Source organism: Pseudoliparis swirei, chromosome 24 (assembly GCF_029220125.1).
Source record: "Pseudoliparis swirei isolate HS2019 ecotype Mariana Trench chromosome 24, NWPU_hadal_v1, whole genome shotgun sequence".
Taxonomy (NCBI): domain Eukaryota; kingdom Metazoa; phylum Chordata; class Actinopteri; order Perciformes; family Liparidae; genus Pseudoliparis; species Pseudoliparis swirei.
In genome coordinates, this window is record NC_079411.1 from 25,711,757 (window position 1) to 25,727,612 (window position 15,856).

A 15,856-nucleotide genomic window follows, 5' to 3' on the forward strand; every position below is an offset into this window, starting at 1 on the left:
AAGAACCCTGTGTAATGTGTCTTTTTAATAAAAGCAAAAGCTCCCTATCGGCCATGATGTCATTATAGCACAGCTAGGAGGTCTGTTAACCATTTCTCAAGTGTATTAATAATCTAAATGTCTAATTTTAGGACAAAGTAATAGCGGAGCCCGTGTGCCGCCTGTTGGAGACGACCCTGCGCAGCACCCACCTGCCCAGCCGCATGGGCGCTCTGCACGGGCTGCTGTACGTGTTGGAGTGCGACCTGCTGGACGACACGGCCAAGCAGCTGTTCCCCACCATCTCCGAGTACCTGCTGTCCAACCTCCGGGCCATCGCTCAGTGAGTGGGGCGCTCTATTCTCTCTTGACCTCATGTCATCACAGCATCTAAAATGAGCTGATGATGAAGGGTGGGTGACACTCTGGTACTGTACAGTTTATTATTTATATATATTTGTTCATACAGTTCAGGGCCAGTGTAGATTACGATGCTTAACTATTTGCTTTTATGTGAGAGAACAACTTTTGATCCAAGTCTAGGAACAAGAGTGCAGTGCAGCTTTTGGCCACTAGGTGCTGCCCATTGCATCTCAAACAAACCGATTACTGGCCTTTTCTATTTTAATTTGAATGTGGTTTTATACATGTCCTCTCTTTCTGTGCTGCAGCTGTGTGAACCTGCACAACCAGCAGCACGTGTTGGTCATGTGCGCTGTGGCCTTCTACATGATGGAGAACTACCCTCTGGACGTCGGAGCCGAGTTCATGGCCGGCATCATACAGGTAAACAGTCCTGTGACATCGGGACGTGTGGCGCCGATACATAACGGGACAACAATAACATTCTTCAAATGTGTTTGTTTAATGCATAGACCGATTGTGACAGAAATTACATTTTTAAAAGATGGAAGTTTTTTTATTTTCCATTATTTATTTATTTTTTAAACTTTATTTTGCTTTTTCAACAAAACGGAGCAATCCTTGAAATCCAAATGAATAAACAAAACAAACGGCACAATGATGGAGTTTTTTATTTATTTTTTAAATGACGTTATTTGTTTTAAAAAATATATTATAAAAAAAAAATTTAAAAAAATTAAATCAGTCGATGTGTGAAACCGGCACATTTCAAATGTGACACTCGTGATTATTAATTATTTGAATACGCTCATGCTTATTATCCTTTGTTCTTTTTCCTCCTCGTAAAAAAAACCCCTCCCACTGTCTCCCTCCGCCTCCCAGTTGTGTGGCGTGATGGTGTCGGCCAGCGAGGACTCCACCCCCTCCGTCATCTACCACTGCGTGCTGCGCGGCCTGGAGCGCCTCCTGCTGTCGGAGGTGTTGTCGCGCGTCGACGGCGAAGCGCTGGTGAAGCTCAGCGTGGACCGAGTCAACATGCCGTCGCCGCACCGGGCCATGGCCGCCCTGGGCCTCATGCTCACGTGCATGTACACCGGTAAGACGGGCGCCAACGCCACCACAATGCGGCACCACCGGCATGAACTGGTGCCTCCATCACTGATATTATAGCTATTGTTCTTCTCACTCAGCAGCCGGTCCAACTCACCTGCATGAGCTCTCTAACTATAGATCATCGTCAGTTAATCTTACTGGGGCTTTGCTCTTTAGTCATGGTTTAAACTTAAAGCTCTGCAAGCTTAACTCATTTACAGGGTTCGTACGGTCATGGAAAACCTGGAAAAGTCATGGAATTTAAAAAATGGTTATTTCCAGGCCTGGAAAAGTGCCAAAAATCCCCAAAATGTTGAAAAAGTCATGTAAATCTGTTATATTCATATGTTCATTACACAGTTTGATTAAAAGAATAAACATTTATGTAAATATGTATTCTTTAAATCAAACTATTGTCTCATTTATGGTGTTTATACTCGTGTATACACCGAGATTTCACATAATATTTGGTCATGGAAATTTAGTTTAAAGTCCTGGACATCCATCGGTCCACATGTGTATGAACCCTGAATGTGTTGCTTCAGGGAGGATGAGTCCCACTTGTTTCCTTCACTCATCCTAGACTCATTCCTTTTAATAATAGTATGAATATTAACACATCCCTACTAATGAGGTGTTAATGAATTGCTTCTTTAACGCCCGCTGACATACTACAACTCTTTAGTTCACGCATGTTGTGCACGCAGCTTACACGCGTGTTAACGTATCTGCCAGTTACAGCTACATCATTTTACTTACTGGGAATACGATCATGCAATATAACTAATCTATTAAATATTTCTTTACAGCATAACAGGCTTTATTTTTATTTGTTTTAACGCTTCTACCAACCCTGTAATGATGCCTGTGGCTTTCTGCATGTGATCTGTTGTGTATTATACACTCTGATATAGCCTACCTCTAACCCCGACGTCGTCCCCTACTAACTCCTGCACCCCTTTAGTGTTTTGTCCAGATGCTAACTGGCTCAATGACTCCTTTTTTTCTTTCTTGCTAGCCATTAAATCCTTTTTGAGTAAAGCCCGCTCTTAAAAAAAGAATGCAAACTGAGCTGTACCCCTCTTCATGTGCAGTACACATTCAGGCCACCGGGATGTAATGTACCTCATACTTTTATAAGCACCAGTTACAGAAAACCCAGAGGTCACCCGTCTTCTGTCCAACGAAAAATTCTGATCTGACTCTCTAACGTCTCCCCCTACTGGTTCAAACCGGTGCCCTCACCCCACTCCCCCCTCACCCCCCTCCCCCTCTCGTCCCCCCTCTCAGCGGTGCTTGCGTCGTCGGGTTCAGACGCGACAGGGGTTAGAGGTCAGGTTGACTCTGCCGCAGCAGAGGCGGTGGGCGTCACGGCAGGTCATGTTGGTTTCTCCTCAGGCAAAGAGAAAGCCAGCCCCGCCGGCCGCCCGCCCCCCCACGCCGACCCTCAGGCGCCGGACAGCGAGTCGATCATCGTCGCCATGGAGAGGGTCTCTGTGCTCTTTGACAGGTACACACACACACACACACACACACACACTCCATTGTACAAGTAATGCACAGTTTGATTAATTTAAATACAAAGTGGTGCAGCTCGTCTCTCCTCTTTAACCAAAACATCTACGTTTGATAACAGAAGTGATCGGCGTCTGAATTTCACGAGGGCAAAGGGCAAAACTGCCCCGAAGAAATATAATGTTGCCCCTGACATCACGAGGAGGCAAAAAATGCCCCCAGAATTTTCTCTAATAATTAAGATAATTTAATTGCGTTTTTGTTCTTTATTGTGTGTCCTCTCCGTATTGCCTGAACTAGGTAAGTACACACAAATATATATATAATTTTTTTTTTACTTTGAAAAGACTAAGAAATAAATTTTAATTGTTAAGCTCAAAAATATATTTATTTATATATATATATATATAAATAAATATATTTTTGAACTTTGAAAAACTAAGAAATAAGTTATAATTCTTAATAGTTGCTTAACCCTTGTGTTGCCTTCGGGTCATTTTGACCCGATTCAATATTTAACCCTCCTGTCGCCTTCGGGTCAATTTGACCCGATTCAATGTTTAATGCCGGTGTTCTTTCGGGAGTCAACAAACAAACATAAAGTACCTCACACTTAAACTTGGAAAACAATATTAATTCTAATAATTTTCTGGAGATTTTAATAGCTGGGGTCATATTGACCTCAAGGGTAAAATATGTTAGTAAATATAAAGGTAACAGGAGGGTTAAACATTGAATCGGGTCATATTGACCCGAAGGCGACAGGAGGGTGAAACATTGAATCGGGTCAAATTGACCCGAAGGCAACACAAGGGTTAAAACAATGTAAAGACAATAAATAAGGACAAAGAAATAAGAATAACATTTAATATGATGTATGTTTTTTGTCCAACAAATCTAAAAAAACACTTTGAATGTGTAGACTATTGCCTAATAGTCTTATTATTCCCGAATAGTCTTATTGCCATTTTTATGACAATTGCTCTTATACTGTAAGCCTAAATATGTTTATTTATTATTTTTGAACAAACGTTAAATGTTATTTCACAATTTTCAAAAAGTGCCCCCAATTTATTTTTAAATGCTCCTGGATTTAAGTCGGTGGGGAAAAACTACCCCCTAAAAAAAATCTGTAACCGACCTCCTCCGGGTGGCAGCACTTGTTTTTGTTTACCCCTCGTTGTTTGTTGTTCTGGGTGTTCATCAGGATCCGTAAAGGTTTCCCCAGCGAGGCTCGCGTGGTGTCCAGGATTCTGCCCCAGTTCCTGGACGACTTCTTCCCCCCGCAGGACGTCATGAACAAGGTCATCGGGGAGTTCCTGTCCAATCAGCAGCCCTACCCACAATTCATGGCGGCCGTCGTCTACAAGGTCCGCGGCGGCGCATGCAAACGATCGCTCCGTCATCTCTGAATGCATTTTAAGCCAAACCACATAAAAAAACATAATAATATTCTGTATATGAGCTTCACCCCAAATCTGATTATTCAGTAATTTCTCCATTAATCTGATTATTTGGCCATAAATGCTGCAAAGTTGGTTTCTTGTGAGAATGTAACCGAGGTCCGGTCTCCGTTGTTACAAGTTAATAGTTTTAATCGCTCCAGCAGCTCCCTTGTTGTTGAATGTGTTGCCACGGCAACATCGAGCTGCAGCAAAGCCTTCCAGTTGCTGTCCGGGGCTTTAAAATAAAGATGAAATGAGATCCGTGCGTTTGACTTTAGAGTCGACCAACATGTGCAGCGGCACGATTCTCACATCGACGGAGAAGTTACCCACGGATAAAAAAATATATATTGTGAACCGGCTTAAATCTGGCCAGCTCAGAGAAACATCTCCTGAGAAGCAGCTGCTGCTTTTCCTCAAAGGAACTTAAACAAGTGATCGATGCTTTTGTCTCCTTGAACAGATCTAATTTAGACCCACATTGATTTGTCTCTAACTTCTTCCTTCGCTCTCTCTCTCGCTCTCGCTCTCTCTCACCCTCGCTCTCTCGCCCTCCATCTCTCGCCCTCCCTCTCTCTCGCCCTCCCTCTCTCTCGCTCTCTCGCCCTCCATCTCTCGCTCTCTCTCGCCCTCCCGCTCTCACTCTCCCTCACTCTCGCCCTCCATCTGTCGCTCTCTCTCGCCCTCCCTCTCTCACTCTCGCCCTCCATCTCTCGGCCTCGCCTCCCGCCTCTCTCACTCACTCGCCTCCATCTCTCCCTCCTCTCCTCGCCTCCTCTCTCGCCTCCTCTCTCCTCGCCTCTCTCTCGCTCTCTCGCTCTCCCTCTCTCTCGCTCTCTCGCCCTCCATCTCTCCCTCTCTCTCGCCCTCCATCTCGCTCTCCCTCTCTCTCGCCCTCCATCTCTCCCTCGCTCGCTCTCTCGCCTCCTCCTCCTCCTCTCTCTCTCTCGCCCTCCCTCTCTCGCTCTCTCTCACCCTCTCTCTCTCGCCCTCCATCGCTCGCTCGCTCTCTCTCTCCCTCCCTTTCTCGCTCTCTCTCGCCCTCCCTCCCTCTATTTTTCTCTCCATCCCTCCCTCTCTCTCTCTCTCCCTCTCTCTCTCCCTCCCGCCTCCAGGTGTTCCAGACCCTCCACGCCACCGGCCAGTCCTCCATGGTGCGGGACTGGGTGCTTCTCTCCCTGTCCAACTTCACCCAGCGGACCCCGGTGGCCATGGCCATGTGGAGCCTCTCCTGCTTCTTCGTCTCCGCCTCCACCTCCCAGTGGATCTCCGCCCTGTATCCTCCGAGGAGCCCGTTAGCTTGTGTCTGTGCCCGTTAGCTTGTGTTGTGAGTCCAGCTCCTGGCGTCCGTTGTCCTTAACTTGACCGCCTCCACACAGCCTGCCGCACGTGATCAGCCGAATGGGCTCCAGCGAGGCGGTGGACGTCAGCCTGTTCTGCCTGGTCGCCATGGACTTCTACCGGCACCAGATCGACGAGGAGCTGGACCGCCGGGCGTTCCAGTCCGTCTTTGAGGCCGTGGCGGCGCCGGGCAGCCCGTACCACCAGCTGCTGGGCTGCCTGCAGTCCATCCACCAGGACACGTCGCTCTGAGGGGCGAGAAATGAGACGGCCGCGAAGGGGGAGGAGCAGCGTTTCATCAGAGGAATCTCCTGTAGCCCCGCCCCTTTCCCTCCTCTACACCCGTGATGAAGTCACAGGAGCGTTACGGTTTTCGGGCGTGCGTTAAAGGTCAGGAGAGGTCACCGACATGAAGGACGCCGCGGCGCTCTCCTCTCCTATTAACGACGCCTCCTCCCGCCCAGCACCTTGAGCTAGAAACATATAGATATATATATTAAAGAAAAACGTCAATCAAACGCGAACATTTGATTTGTTTATTTTCCCGTGAGGACTTGCTTGAGTCTTGTGACGTCAGTGAAGTAAAATTAAATAGAGCGAGAAAAAAACACTAGAAAATACAAAGTATCTACATTTAAAGTTTCGATGAATCTATTTTTCAGTGAAGACGGATTCTTCAGGAACCGCGGCGCGTCTGAAAGGCTTCATGTTGTCAATAATTAGCTTTTTTCTTCTTCTTTTGTATATATATTTAAGTCACTCTATTCTTTCTCTGACGCGTTGAATATTAAATATTTTACGTGTAAGAACGGTCACTAATAGCCGGTCGAGGATGTCGTGACGTGAGACGCTCGTTTGCTCCCGCGAGTCGTTTTGATTTCTGTCTCGGTTCAGAGTCTGGATGTTAAGAATTTAGACGGGTATATAATGCAAAAAAAAATCATATTCTTCTGCAAAAATTAGACACTGTTTTAACTGTTTAAGGACCCGGAAAACATTTAATTGAGATGGTGAGAAATGTCGAACAAGTAAAATACCAAAATTGCAGCGACGTCGTCGTCTTTTCTTTTTTTTAAGAAGCATTTCCTCATGATTACGGATCATGTTGCTTATATCTGTCTAGTCCTTTTTTTTTAAAATGTCATTCTAGCCCCCCCCCCCCCCCCCTGAATGACTTCACCTCTCCATTCCGTGTACTTTTTTAAATTCTCAGGATGTGAAATGTGACTTTAGTTCTCATCTTTAAATGGAGACTCCATCGGAGGGAGAGTGATTTGTAAAGTTATACAAAAAGCCACGGCGCATGGTGAAAATCCAAATTGTAAAGATCAGATCTGAACGTGGACGGGAAGAGAGGTTTCTCACCACGTGATCAGAAAGTCTGAATCGGCAGAAAGCTCCGAGTGTTTCGAGTTGCCTGAGTGACTCTGTACAGACACTTGCCTTAGATGAAGCACCTACACACACACACACACACACACACACACCGATGTCTCCTACACTGAACGCTTGAAAGCATGCTTAGCATTCCTCCTATCTCCTTGCATCCTCTCAAATACTGTGTTTCTGTGAGTGCAGTTGCCTGTTGTGTGGAGAAGCCAAAGGGAGCCTCGTAACCATAGAGACCAACGACGGTGTTGACGAATCAGCAGACGAGGAAGAGTAGAAAGAGCGATGTTGACAGGGAGTTTTTTTATTTTTAGAGCTTTTTAAATATTGTTTTGTCTCAAGATTGGTAAATATTTAATTGTCTGTGTGCAGAATATTAAAAACACCCGGCACTTAAAAGATGTGGAAGTTTCTTTTCATGTTTTTAGGATGTTTTTCTGGACATGCAAAGAGTCCCGACTGCATCAAAGTAAAAAGTGATTTGTATGCTTCAATATGTTCCCCTCAGAGGATGACTGACCCCCCCTCCCCCCTTTTTTTCTTTTCTTACAATGTTAAAGGAAATAATTCCACAACCGGATGGAGGTGACTATTCTCTCCATCCGGCCATAAGAGGAGCAGAAGACTGACGGAGACCCCCTGGGGGGGTAAGGCGATTACTCAGAAGTTATTTTGGGGGAAATGGGCGTGGAGGTTCAACTGATTCAACATCTTTATTGTTCCTCCGCTTCAAGAACCGGCAGCTCGGAGGACGGGAGTCGTGATTTTGGCCGAGTGAAGAAGCTGAGAATTTAATTCCTCCGTTTAATTAGTTATGTTTTTGTTTTTTCTTTCTAGAAACTACAGTTTGGGAAGCACAACCGATTTATTCAAAGATACTGAAGGTGGTGATATGACAGAATTATGTGAGCCCCCTTTTTTTCTTTTGTAGTCTGGATACCCAACAGATACAGAAACGAGCTTCTGTAAGAAAAGAAAAAAGATTGTATTTAAATTAATGTCGATATTTTCAAGAGATAATCACTGCGTATGAACTGTTGAGAAAAATAAATAAAAACATTTAAAGATGTGTGTGTGTGTGTCTCTTCCTCAAAGACAAGCTGTTGGCAGCTAACTCACACATGGTCAAGCTGAGAGAAAATTCAGGATTTACTAACATGCATATTTTTATTTGATGCCTTCCACCAGACTTTAAACTAACTTAACAAAAAAACAACCCTAACATGATGACGTTGTATAGCATGTTCTCCAATTTCCGTTTCTCAACCTTTCATTTCCTTTTAATATGATAACACATGTTGCTCTTGTTTTACAGCGCCCATTAAGATGGGCGCTTCATGATTAAAAGGTATTAACAGCACACAGATGCCATCTGGTTCATAAAGCACCGATTAAATCACACTACATGGCTGCTATCGCTCTACTGTACAAGAGGTTTATAATAATGTATGAGGAACAAGAGGCAACACAAACTGACAAGGTCAACGTAGAGCAACAACACTGCGAAAAGATAATCAAGTCACGTCCTGACGATGTTTAAGGATTTATTTATTGCTTTAAAATAACCTTTTTGAAGCTAGAAATGAATACATACATAATTCAATAGGTGCGTGTTGGTCATCTCTGGTTTTAAATTGCAATTCAAGTATGAAAGTTCTTCAATAACACATTCACAATCAGACATTAACTTTCTTAATGTGTGACTGGCTCAAAGAAACAGCTGTTTTACTTTTGAAGTGTCAGGTAACGCTGCACCTGGCTGACTTCAAGATTCAAAGTTTTATTTGTGCCTGCCGTTGGAAATCTAGTGCAGAGCTCTCGGAGTCAACAGCTTAGAAATACGACTAGAAGAAGAAAAAATATAAAATAAAACACGATACAGAAGGTGGTAATATGTACCGTTTATTTTTTTTAACTCACTTTTTTAATTTAGTTTTCAACAACATATGTATTTTCATACAGTCGCTTTCTTTGTCCATGTTCCAGTGGGGTTAGGGTTAGTACACGTGATATTCATGTGTACAACACACGAAGAACAACAAACAAATGGTGCTCACTCCAAGAAAAACAACAACAACAAAGAGAGGGGGAAAAGGGTGATTAAATACAAACATATAAAAAAATATGTGTTTTAAATTACAAATAGTACTAATGTCATCTGTGTTAGTGTACTGAAGATATGTTATTTATGAAGAAATGATATGGTTGTATTTTTTTTTTAAACAGTTGTATCCAATATTATATTAAAATTGATTTAATGTTTTTTTTAATTATTGAATGTTAGAGAAAACACTTTGCTCGACGGTAAATGTTTTAGTTATTCGCTTGTTTGCAAACAGCAAAGAAATTCTCGGTGAAATAAATCCCTGACTTTGATGTGTGAAGAATAAATATTAAATATACATATTTATTTATTATTTGAACGGTTGTACGCCAGTGTTGGTGACCTTTGACCCCCCAACAACGAGCCATGGACTCACGCTCCACCTCCCACAGACCACGGTGAGAGTAAATGTGCCGATGTGTATTTAATAAACTATAAAATACAACTTTAAAATGTATTTTCTTCATCACACTGCTTGAAGCCCCCTCTCTCTGACCCCCCCTCCTCCCCTCCGCTGCCCACTCCAAACACACCTCCTCCTCCTCCTCCTCCTCCGCCAGATGGTGCAGCCTTTTCTTTTGTTTACCCCCATCGTCTCCAGAGTTGACCCAAATGGCCCTTGGTTACCAAACTATGGAAACTGGAAGCAGCCTCGCCGCGTCGGACGCAGACACGTAAGTCGCGTTTCAATCCTCCTCGAAGAGAGGGAACATTAGGAGAGAAGAGAGGGAACATTAGGAGAGAAGCCGCATCCACCTTCTTTTTTCTTTCTTTCTTTTCTTTACCCCGATTCAACCACTCAGACGTAAACTGCCCAGCTGTTGCCGTTCGCCTTCTCGTCGATGACAACATTTATACAATAAGGCGTCGGATAATTAAAACAGCGGAGCGTCGAGACGCCCGAGCTCGCGCAGCCGCAGTTTGACACCTGTGGAATGAGCTGCTGTTGATACTTATATTCGTGATTTCTCAAACTAACTTTTTTTTTTTGGGGGGTTCAATTTATCCCACATAACTGTTCGCGGTCTGACTGACAGCTCGGTTAAACCAATCACAGCGGAGGACAAGTCTGTGTACACCGTCGTTGCCATAGTTACAGACCGACATTCCAAAAAAAACTAGACGTCCGGGCGGGGGGCGGGACTCCGGGTTAAGCACGGTTGGGTGCACTCCGAACAGCGAGTCGGGGCAAGAAACTTTTTTTGTGTGTGTAACTTTCGTGAATTGTCAAGAGACAAAAAGCATGCACACGGTTGAATGTAGAGCGACGCTATAAAGTTTGTAACGTCTCTCAAAAGGAGAGTTTCGTGAAGTAGCGCTAACGGGTCGCTCTACTAGCATGTCGAGCTAACGAAGCTAACAGCAACAGCTCGCTAACCTCCGCTCACGTTAACTTATTCCTCACAATTTATTAGCTCATAATTCACTCATAATTTAACTCGGACGGAAGCCAAAGTTTACAGTTTATAACACGCGAAGCTAAAAGTTGCCCCAAAGTGAGTTAGCGGTTGGGTCTGTCTCGTTTCACCTGCCTGTCTGGCAGGTACAACAACGCCTCTTTAAAAAGCGCTCTTCCCATTGGACAGCGCGTCGCTGACTCCGCCCTGCACAGGTGTGGCTGTGTGGAGCTCAACGTGCAGGTGTACGCTGCATATGTACTATTGACATTGCCATTATTGCCATTATCATGATCTCCTTTGACATTTAGAAACTTGAATGGAGCCCTTTATTCTTCCATAAAGACGAGACGGCATGTTTAATATGCGAATATAATGCGTGTGAAAAAGAAAGAAAGTATGACAGGTCATAGATCATGACTGCCTTCTGTTGTGCTGCAGGTAACTGAGCCTGTGACTTGGAGAGCGAGAGAGAGAGAGAGAGTGACACCAGGATGCGACGACTACAGTAGCAACGCTGTGCCAGAAGTGAGGAGAATCTTTCACCCCTCTGCTGCATTTGGACCCGCTGCTCATCTTTTGGTCGCAGTTTGACAAGAAGACAAACCTCTCCTGCAGCAGAGCCCAGATATATATAATATATATATATATATAATGACGAATTGAAAACTCGCTGAATCAATGGACAAGAGGAAGTACCCCGGCACGATGTCCAGGCAAGTGGATGCGTCATCCAAAAGACGCCCTTACGGTGGAGGCGGGTTGCCTCAGCCGCCGCCCTCCTCCTCCTCCTCCTCCTCCTCCCTCCGGCAGGGTCGCGTCCGCGCCGTGGAGGTGGCGAGAGGACGGTCGGGGTACGGCTTCACGCTGGCGGGCCAAGGGCCGTGCGTCCTCAGCTGCGTCCTCAAAGGCAGCCCCGCCGACCACGTGGGCCTGCGCTCGGGCGACCGCGTCCTCTCCGTCAACGACGCCGACGTCTCCGAGGCGTCGCACGAAGACGTGGTCAAGCTGATCGGGCGCTGCTCCGGCGTCCTGAAGCTGGTCGTCGCCGAAGTGGAACGTCACAGGCGGCAACATCAACAACAACAACAACAACAACGCGCCGCCCCGAGTCGTCACCAGAGCAGCAGCAGCGCGATGGCGGCTTCCTGGCCGGACTCGTGCTCGAGCGACGACGAGTTGGACGCTTTCTACGACGACGGCGCGAACAACAACGGCGGCGGCAGGTCGGGCTGCGGGGCCCGCGGCGGGTGGTACAAACCCAAACTGGATTCTAAGCAGCTGGGCATCAACCGGGCGGAGAAGGTCGTGGCGGAGCTGCAGTCCGGAGGGATTTTCAACATGATCTTCGAGAACTCCAGCCAGTCCTCCAGCAGCTCGGACAAGGACCGGCCCGGACCCGGCGGCTCGAAGGCGCCGCGGCCGCTCTCCGAGCCGGAGTTCCCCCTGTATCGGAACGCCTCCGGATCCCGGAGCGACCCCAACCTGCTCTCCGAGGAGGAGATGGCCCGAGTTCTGAGCGACGACTCGGTCTTCCTGGAGGCGGACTTCCGCCACCTCCACCTGCAGCACGAAGAAGAGCCGGACCTGGACGACGTGGGAGACTTGGGCCTGGAGCCCGGCGAAGGCATCCTCAACGCGGGCATGGTCGTCGGCTACCTGGGCTCCATCGAGCTGGCGTCCATCGGGGCGAGCTTGGAGAGCGACAGCCTGCAGGCCATCAGGTGCAGCATGAGGCGCCTCCGGGCCGAGCAGAAGGTCCACTCGCTGGTTCTGATGAAGGTGAGATCTGATGATGATGATGAGGATGACTTGTTTACTATTTTATTTGCTTTGTCCGTTTTGAATTTGTGATTCTTCTCCTGCCTTGTTAGTACTTGACTTTCTACGAGGATAATCACTATTCTCCTTATTAATTGTTTTTGCACCCATTTGGAAAGCGTAAAATATTATATAAACATTGGAGATGTAATCTTTTATTTTTAGGGTTTGTTTTGTGAAAAATAGCCTCTTGGCTAATAACTCTGGCACATTTACAGAAATGTTTTTATTAATGTGCACTGACTGTCCTTTATCAACTAAACCAAAGAAATATATTTTAAAAAATTTGTAAAAAGCTTTTTACCAAAAATTGAAACAGAAAAATTTACAAGAAGCATTAAAAAAAGTAATCAGCGATAAAAAATATATGACATATTTGTTTTCTTTCTTTTGGTGAACTGCATTAAGACAAGAAATAATAATAGGAAAAAAAGTTAAAATTAATAAATGAGTTATGAATGAACCCCGAAAGTTAAAAACACTAAAATAAAAAATATACAGTCGAGTAACGAAGGAGCTTAAAAAGAATGAACATTATAAATTGTTCCCCATTAACAGTTTGAGTGATGGAAAACCTGAAAAATAAATGACATGATTAGCGAAGTCATTTTGAATGATGCCTGGTATCTGTGATTATCTGTCTGCTCCCTGGTATAAAACGTGAATCCGTGTGAACCACGTCCTGCCAGGTGATGCACGACAGCGTGCGTCTCTGCAGTGACAGAGGTCAGGTTCTGGCCACCTACCCTGCAGAGAAACTGGCCTTCAGCGCCTGTTGCCCCGACGACCGTCGGTTCTTCGGCCTGGTGACGATGCAGGCGACCGACGACCACGACGACTGTCACTTCAGCAACGGGCGAGACGAAGAGGGCGGTTTGAGGACTTCCTGTCACGTGTTCATCGTGGACCCCGATCTCTGTCACCACCAGGTACATAATATAGGGAATTTATTTGTGATTTTACGGTGCTCTGTGGGAGGGGGAAGAAAAATCACAGAAAAAAACATTTGATTTTGTTTTTGTTTTGGCAATGGATGCATGAACAAAAGAAGTTATAAGAAAAAGTCTGTATTTAGTATATATTTTTTTTAATGCCGACTGGTGTAAACCTCTCGAGATATTTTAAAAGACTCTTTAACTGTTGGTAGTTTTTGGTGTCAATTCAACACGGTAGTTTTGGCATTCACACCAAAGTAGTACTCTTTTTAAAAATGTATTATATATACAAATTGTATTTTTTAATTCCACTATAAAAAGGTATATATATATAAATATACAAATTGTATTTTTTATTCCACTATAAAAAGGTATATATATATATATAAATATACAAATTGTATTTTTTAATTCCACTATAAAAAGGTATATATATATATAAATATACAAATTGTATTTTTTTATTCCACTATAAAAAGGTTTATATATATAAATATACAAATTGTATTTTTTTATTCCACTATAAAAAGGTGTGTGTGTGTGTGTATATATATACAGGACTGTCTCAGAAAATTAGAATATTGTGATAAAGTTCTTTATTTTCTGTAATGCAATTAAAAAAACAAAAATGTCATGCATTCTGGATTCATTACAAATCAACTGAAATATTGCAAGCCTTTTATTCTTTTAATATTGCTGATTATGGCTTACAGCTTAAGAAAACTCTAAAATCCTATCTCATAAAATTTTAATATTTCCTCAGACCAAGTAAAAAAAAAGATTTATAACAGCTGAGTGTTTGTCAAGGCTCAGGAAACCCTTGCAGGTGTTTCGAGTTAATTAGACAATTCAAGTGATTTGTTTAATACCCTACTAGTATACTTTTTCATGATATTCTAATATTTAGAGATAGGATATTTGAGTTTTCTTAAGCTGTAAGCCATAATCAGCAATAAATCAGAATAAAAGGCTTGCAATATTTCAGTTGATTTGTAATGAATCCAGAATGCATGACATTTTTGTTTTTTTAATTGCATTACAGAAAATAAAGAACTTCATCACAATATTCTAATTTTCTGAGACAGTCCTGTATATACCTTTTTATAGTGGAATTAAAAAATACATTTTGTTTTATTAAACAAACTCAGCGACATTTCTCAATCTGCAGCTATGTAACATTTTGTCTTAACGATGAATAAACTGTAAAATAGCCAAATTATGATTGAAATGAGAGAAAAAAATCTTATTTTATAAATAAGTCATACAAAACGTAAAGTATGATATCAAATCCTTTTTTTGCTAATTACTGATTTAGTTAATTTAAGTTAATTGAATCAAGTGTCGGTGCTGCTAATCATCCAGACCTTCAGTATTTTAACGGCTACTTTGCTCGTGAGCGACATTTCATACATTTGACAAGTGACTCGTGGAAAAGGTCGATTCCCCCCGCTGACCCTCCTGTCGTCTCCTCAGGTCCATTCGGGTGTCGCCAGGCGCTTTGGCTTCGACTGCACCCCCGACCCCGACACGGGCGGCTGCCTGGAGTTCCCTCCCAGCTCGCAGCCCCTCCTCCAGTTCGTCTCCGTCCTCTACCGGGACATGGGGGACAACATCGAGGGGGTCCGCGCCCGGGCCTTCCACGACCCGGACAACGACGCCCAGCAGAACCACAGCACCAGCAGCAACAGCGACAGCGGCATCGGCAACTTCCTGCCGGAGGAGAAGAGCAGCAACCGGGTGCTTCTGGTGGATCTGGGAGGGCCCCCGAACCACAGCCACGCCTCGGGGCCACGCCACTGGGACAGCCCGCCTTCGTCCCAGCAGGCCTGGAGCCCCACCCTCGGAGCCGCCGCCGCCGGCCCCCACCCGCCTCCTCCTCTCAGGAATGGCCACTACCGTCACGAGCCGCACCCGGCTGACCTCCCCCACCCTCTCCCCGACGGCGCCGGCAGGCACTCTCGAGGAGTCCACTCGCACCACTACTCGCCGGGGAAGCGGGGAGGAGCTGCAGGGGGAGGAGGAGAAAAGAAGGAGGAGGAGGAGGAGGTACAGGGGTAGAGCCGCAACGGTGGCTGCCAGTCCACGTGCTGAGAGACTGGCGCCAGCAGCAGCACCACGGCCTCCACCTCCAAGGCCTGAGCAGCGACCAGGAGTCCTATGCCGAGTCCACCGACGGGTGGTCATCAGCCAACTGCAGCACCCTGCCTCCACCCATGAGCAAGATCCCCGCCGACCGCTACCGGGCCCCACTGGCCCCCGGGGACCACCTGCCGCCGCCGCCGCCTCCGCCTCCTCCTCCTCCTCCTCCACCCCCGCAGCCCCACTCCCACGCCCACCGGCTGGCCGCGCAGAAAGATGAGTGGGCAAAGAGGCTCTTCGGGGAGCGAGCCGGGGCGGAGAGGGCCGAGCGAGGGAAGAAGCGAGGGAACGCAAAAGAGGGAGAGAAAAAGGTACGTTTTTGATTATTTTTTATTT

At 45.4% G+C, this 15,856-nt stretch overlaps 2 protein-coding genes across 2 annotated transcripts in view; both read left to right on the top strand.

The window, feature by feature from the left end:
- The window catches only part of htt (huntingtin), a 51,945-nt gene extending 43,752 nt beyond the window's left edge, over positions 1-8,193 (top strand). The window contains exons 71-77 of the mRNA XM_056409598.1: positions 132-322; positions 651-765; positions 1,225-1,438; positions 2,833-2,944; positions 4,157-4,319; positions 5,510-5,670; positions 5,774-8,193. Coding sequence (XP_056265573.1) covers positions 132-322; positions 651-765; positions 1,225-1,438; positions 2,833-2,944; positions 4,157-4,319; positions 5,510-5,670; positions 5,774-5,987 — 1,170 coding nt within the window. The 3' untranslated portion in view covers positions 5,988-8,193. The remainder of the gene's footprint in view (positions 1-131; positions 323-650; positions 766-1,224; positions 1,439-2,832; positions 2,945-4,156; positions 4,320-5,509; positions 5,671-5,773) is intronic.
- A 2,161-nt stretch (positions 8,194-10,354) lies between these two features.
- The window catches only part of rgs12b (regulator of G protein signaling 12b), a 50,346-nt gene continuing 44,844 nt past the window's right edge, over positions 10,355-15,856 (top strand). Inside the window, 4 exon segments of the mRNA XM_056410101.1 lie at positions 10,355-12,407; positions 13,136-13,375; positions 14,855-15,412; positions 15,415-15,831. Of these exon segments, the coding sequence (XP_056266076.1) occupies positions 11,307-12,407; positions 13,136-13,375; positions 14,855-15,412; positions 15,415-15,831 (2,316 nt within the window). The 5' untranslated portion in view covers positions 10,355-11,306.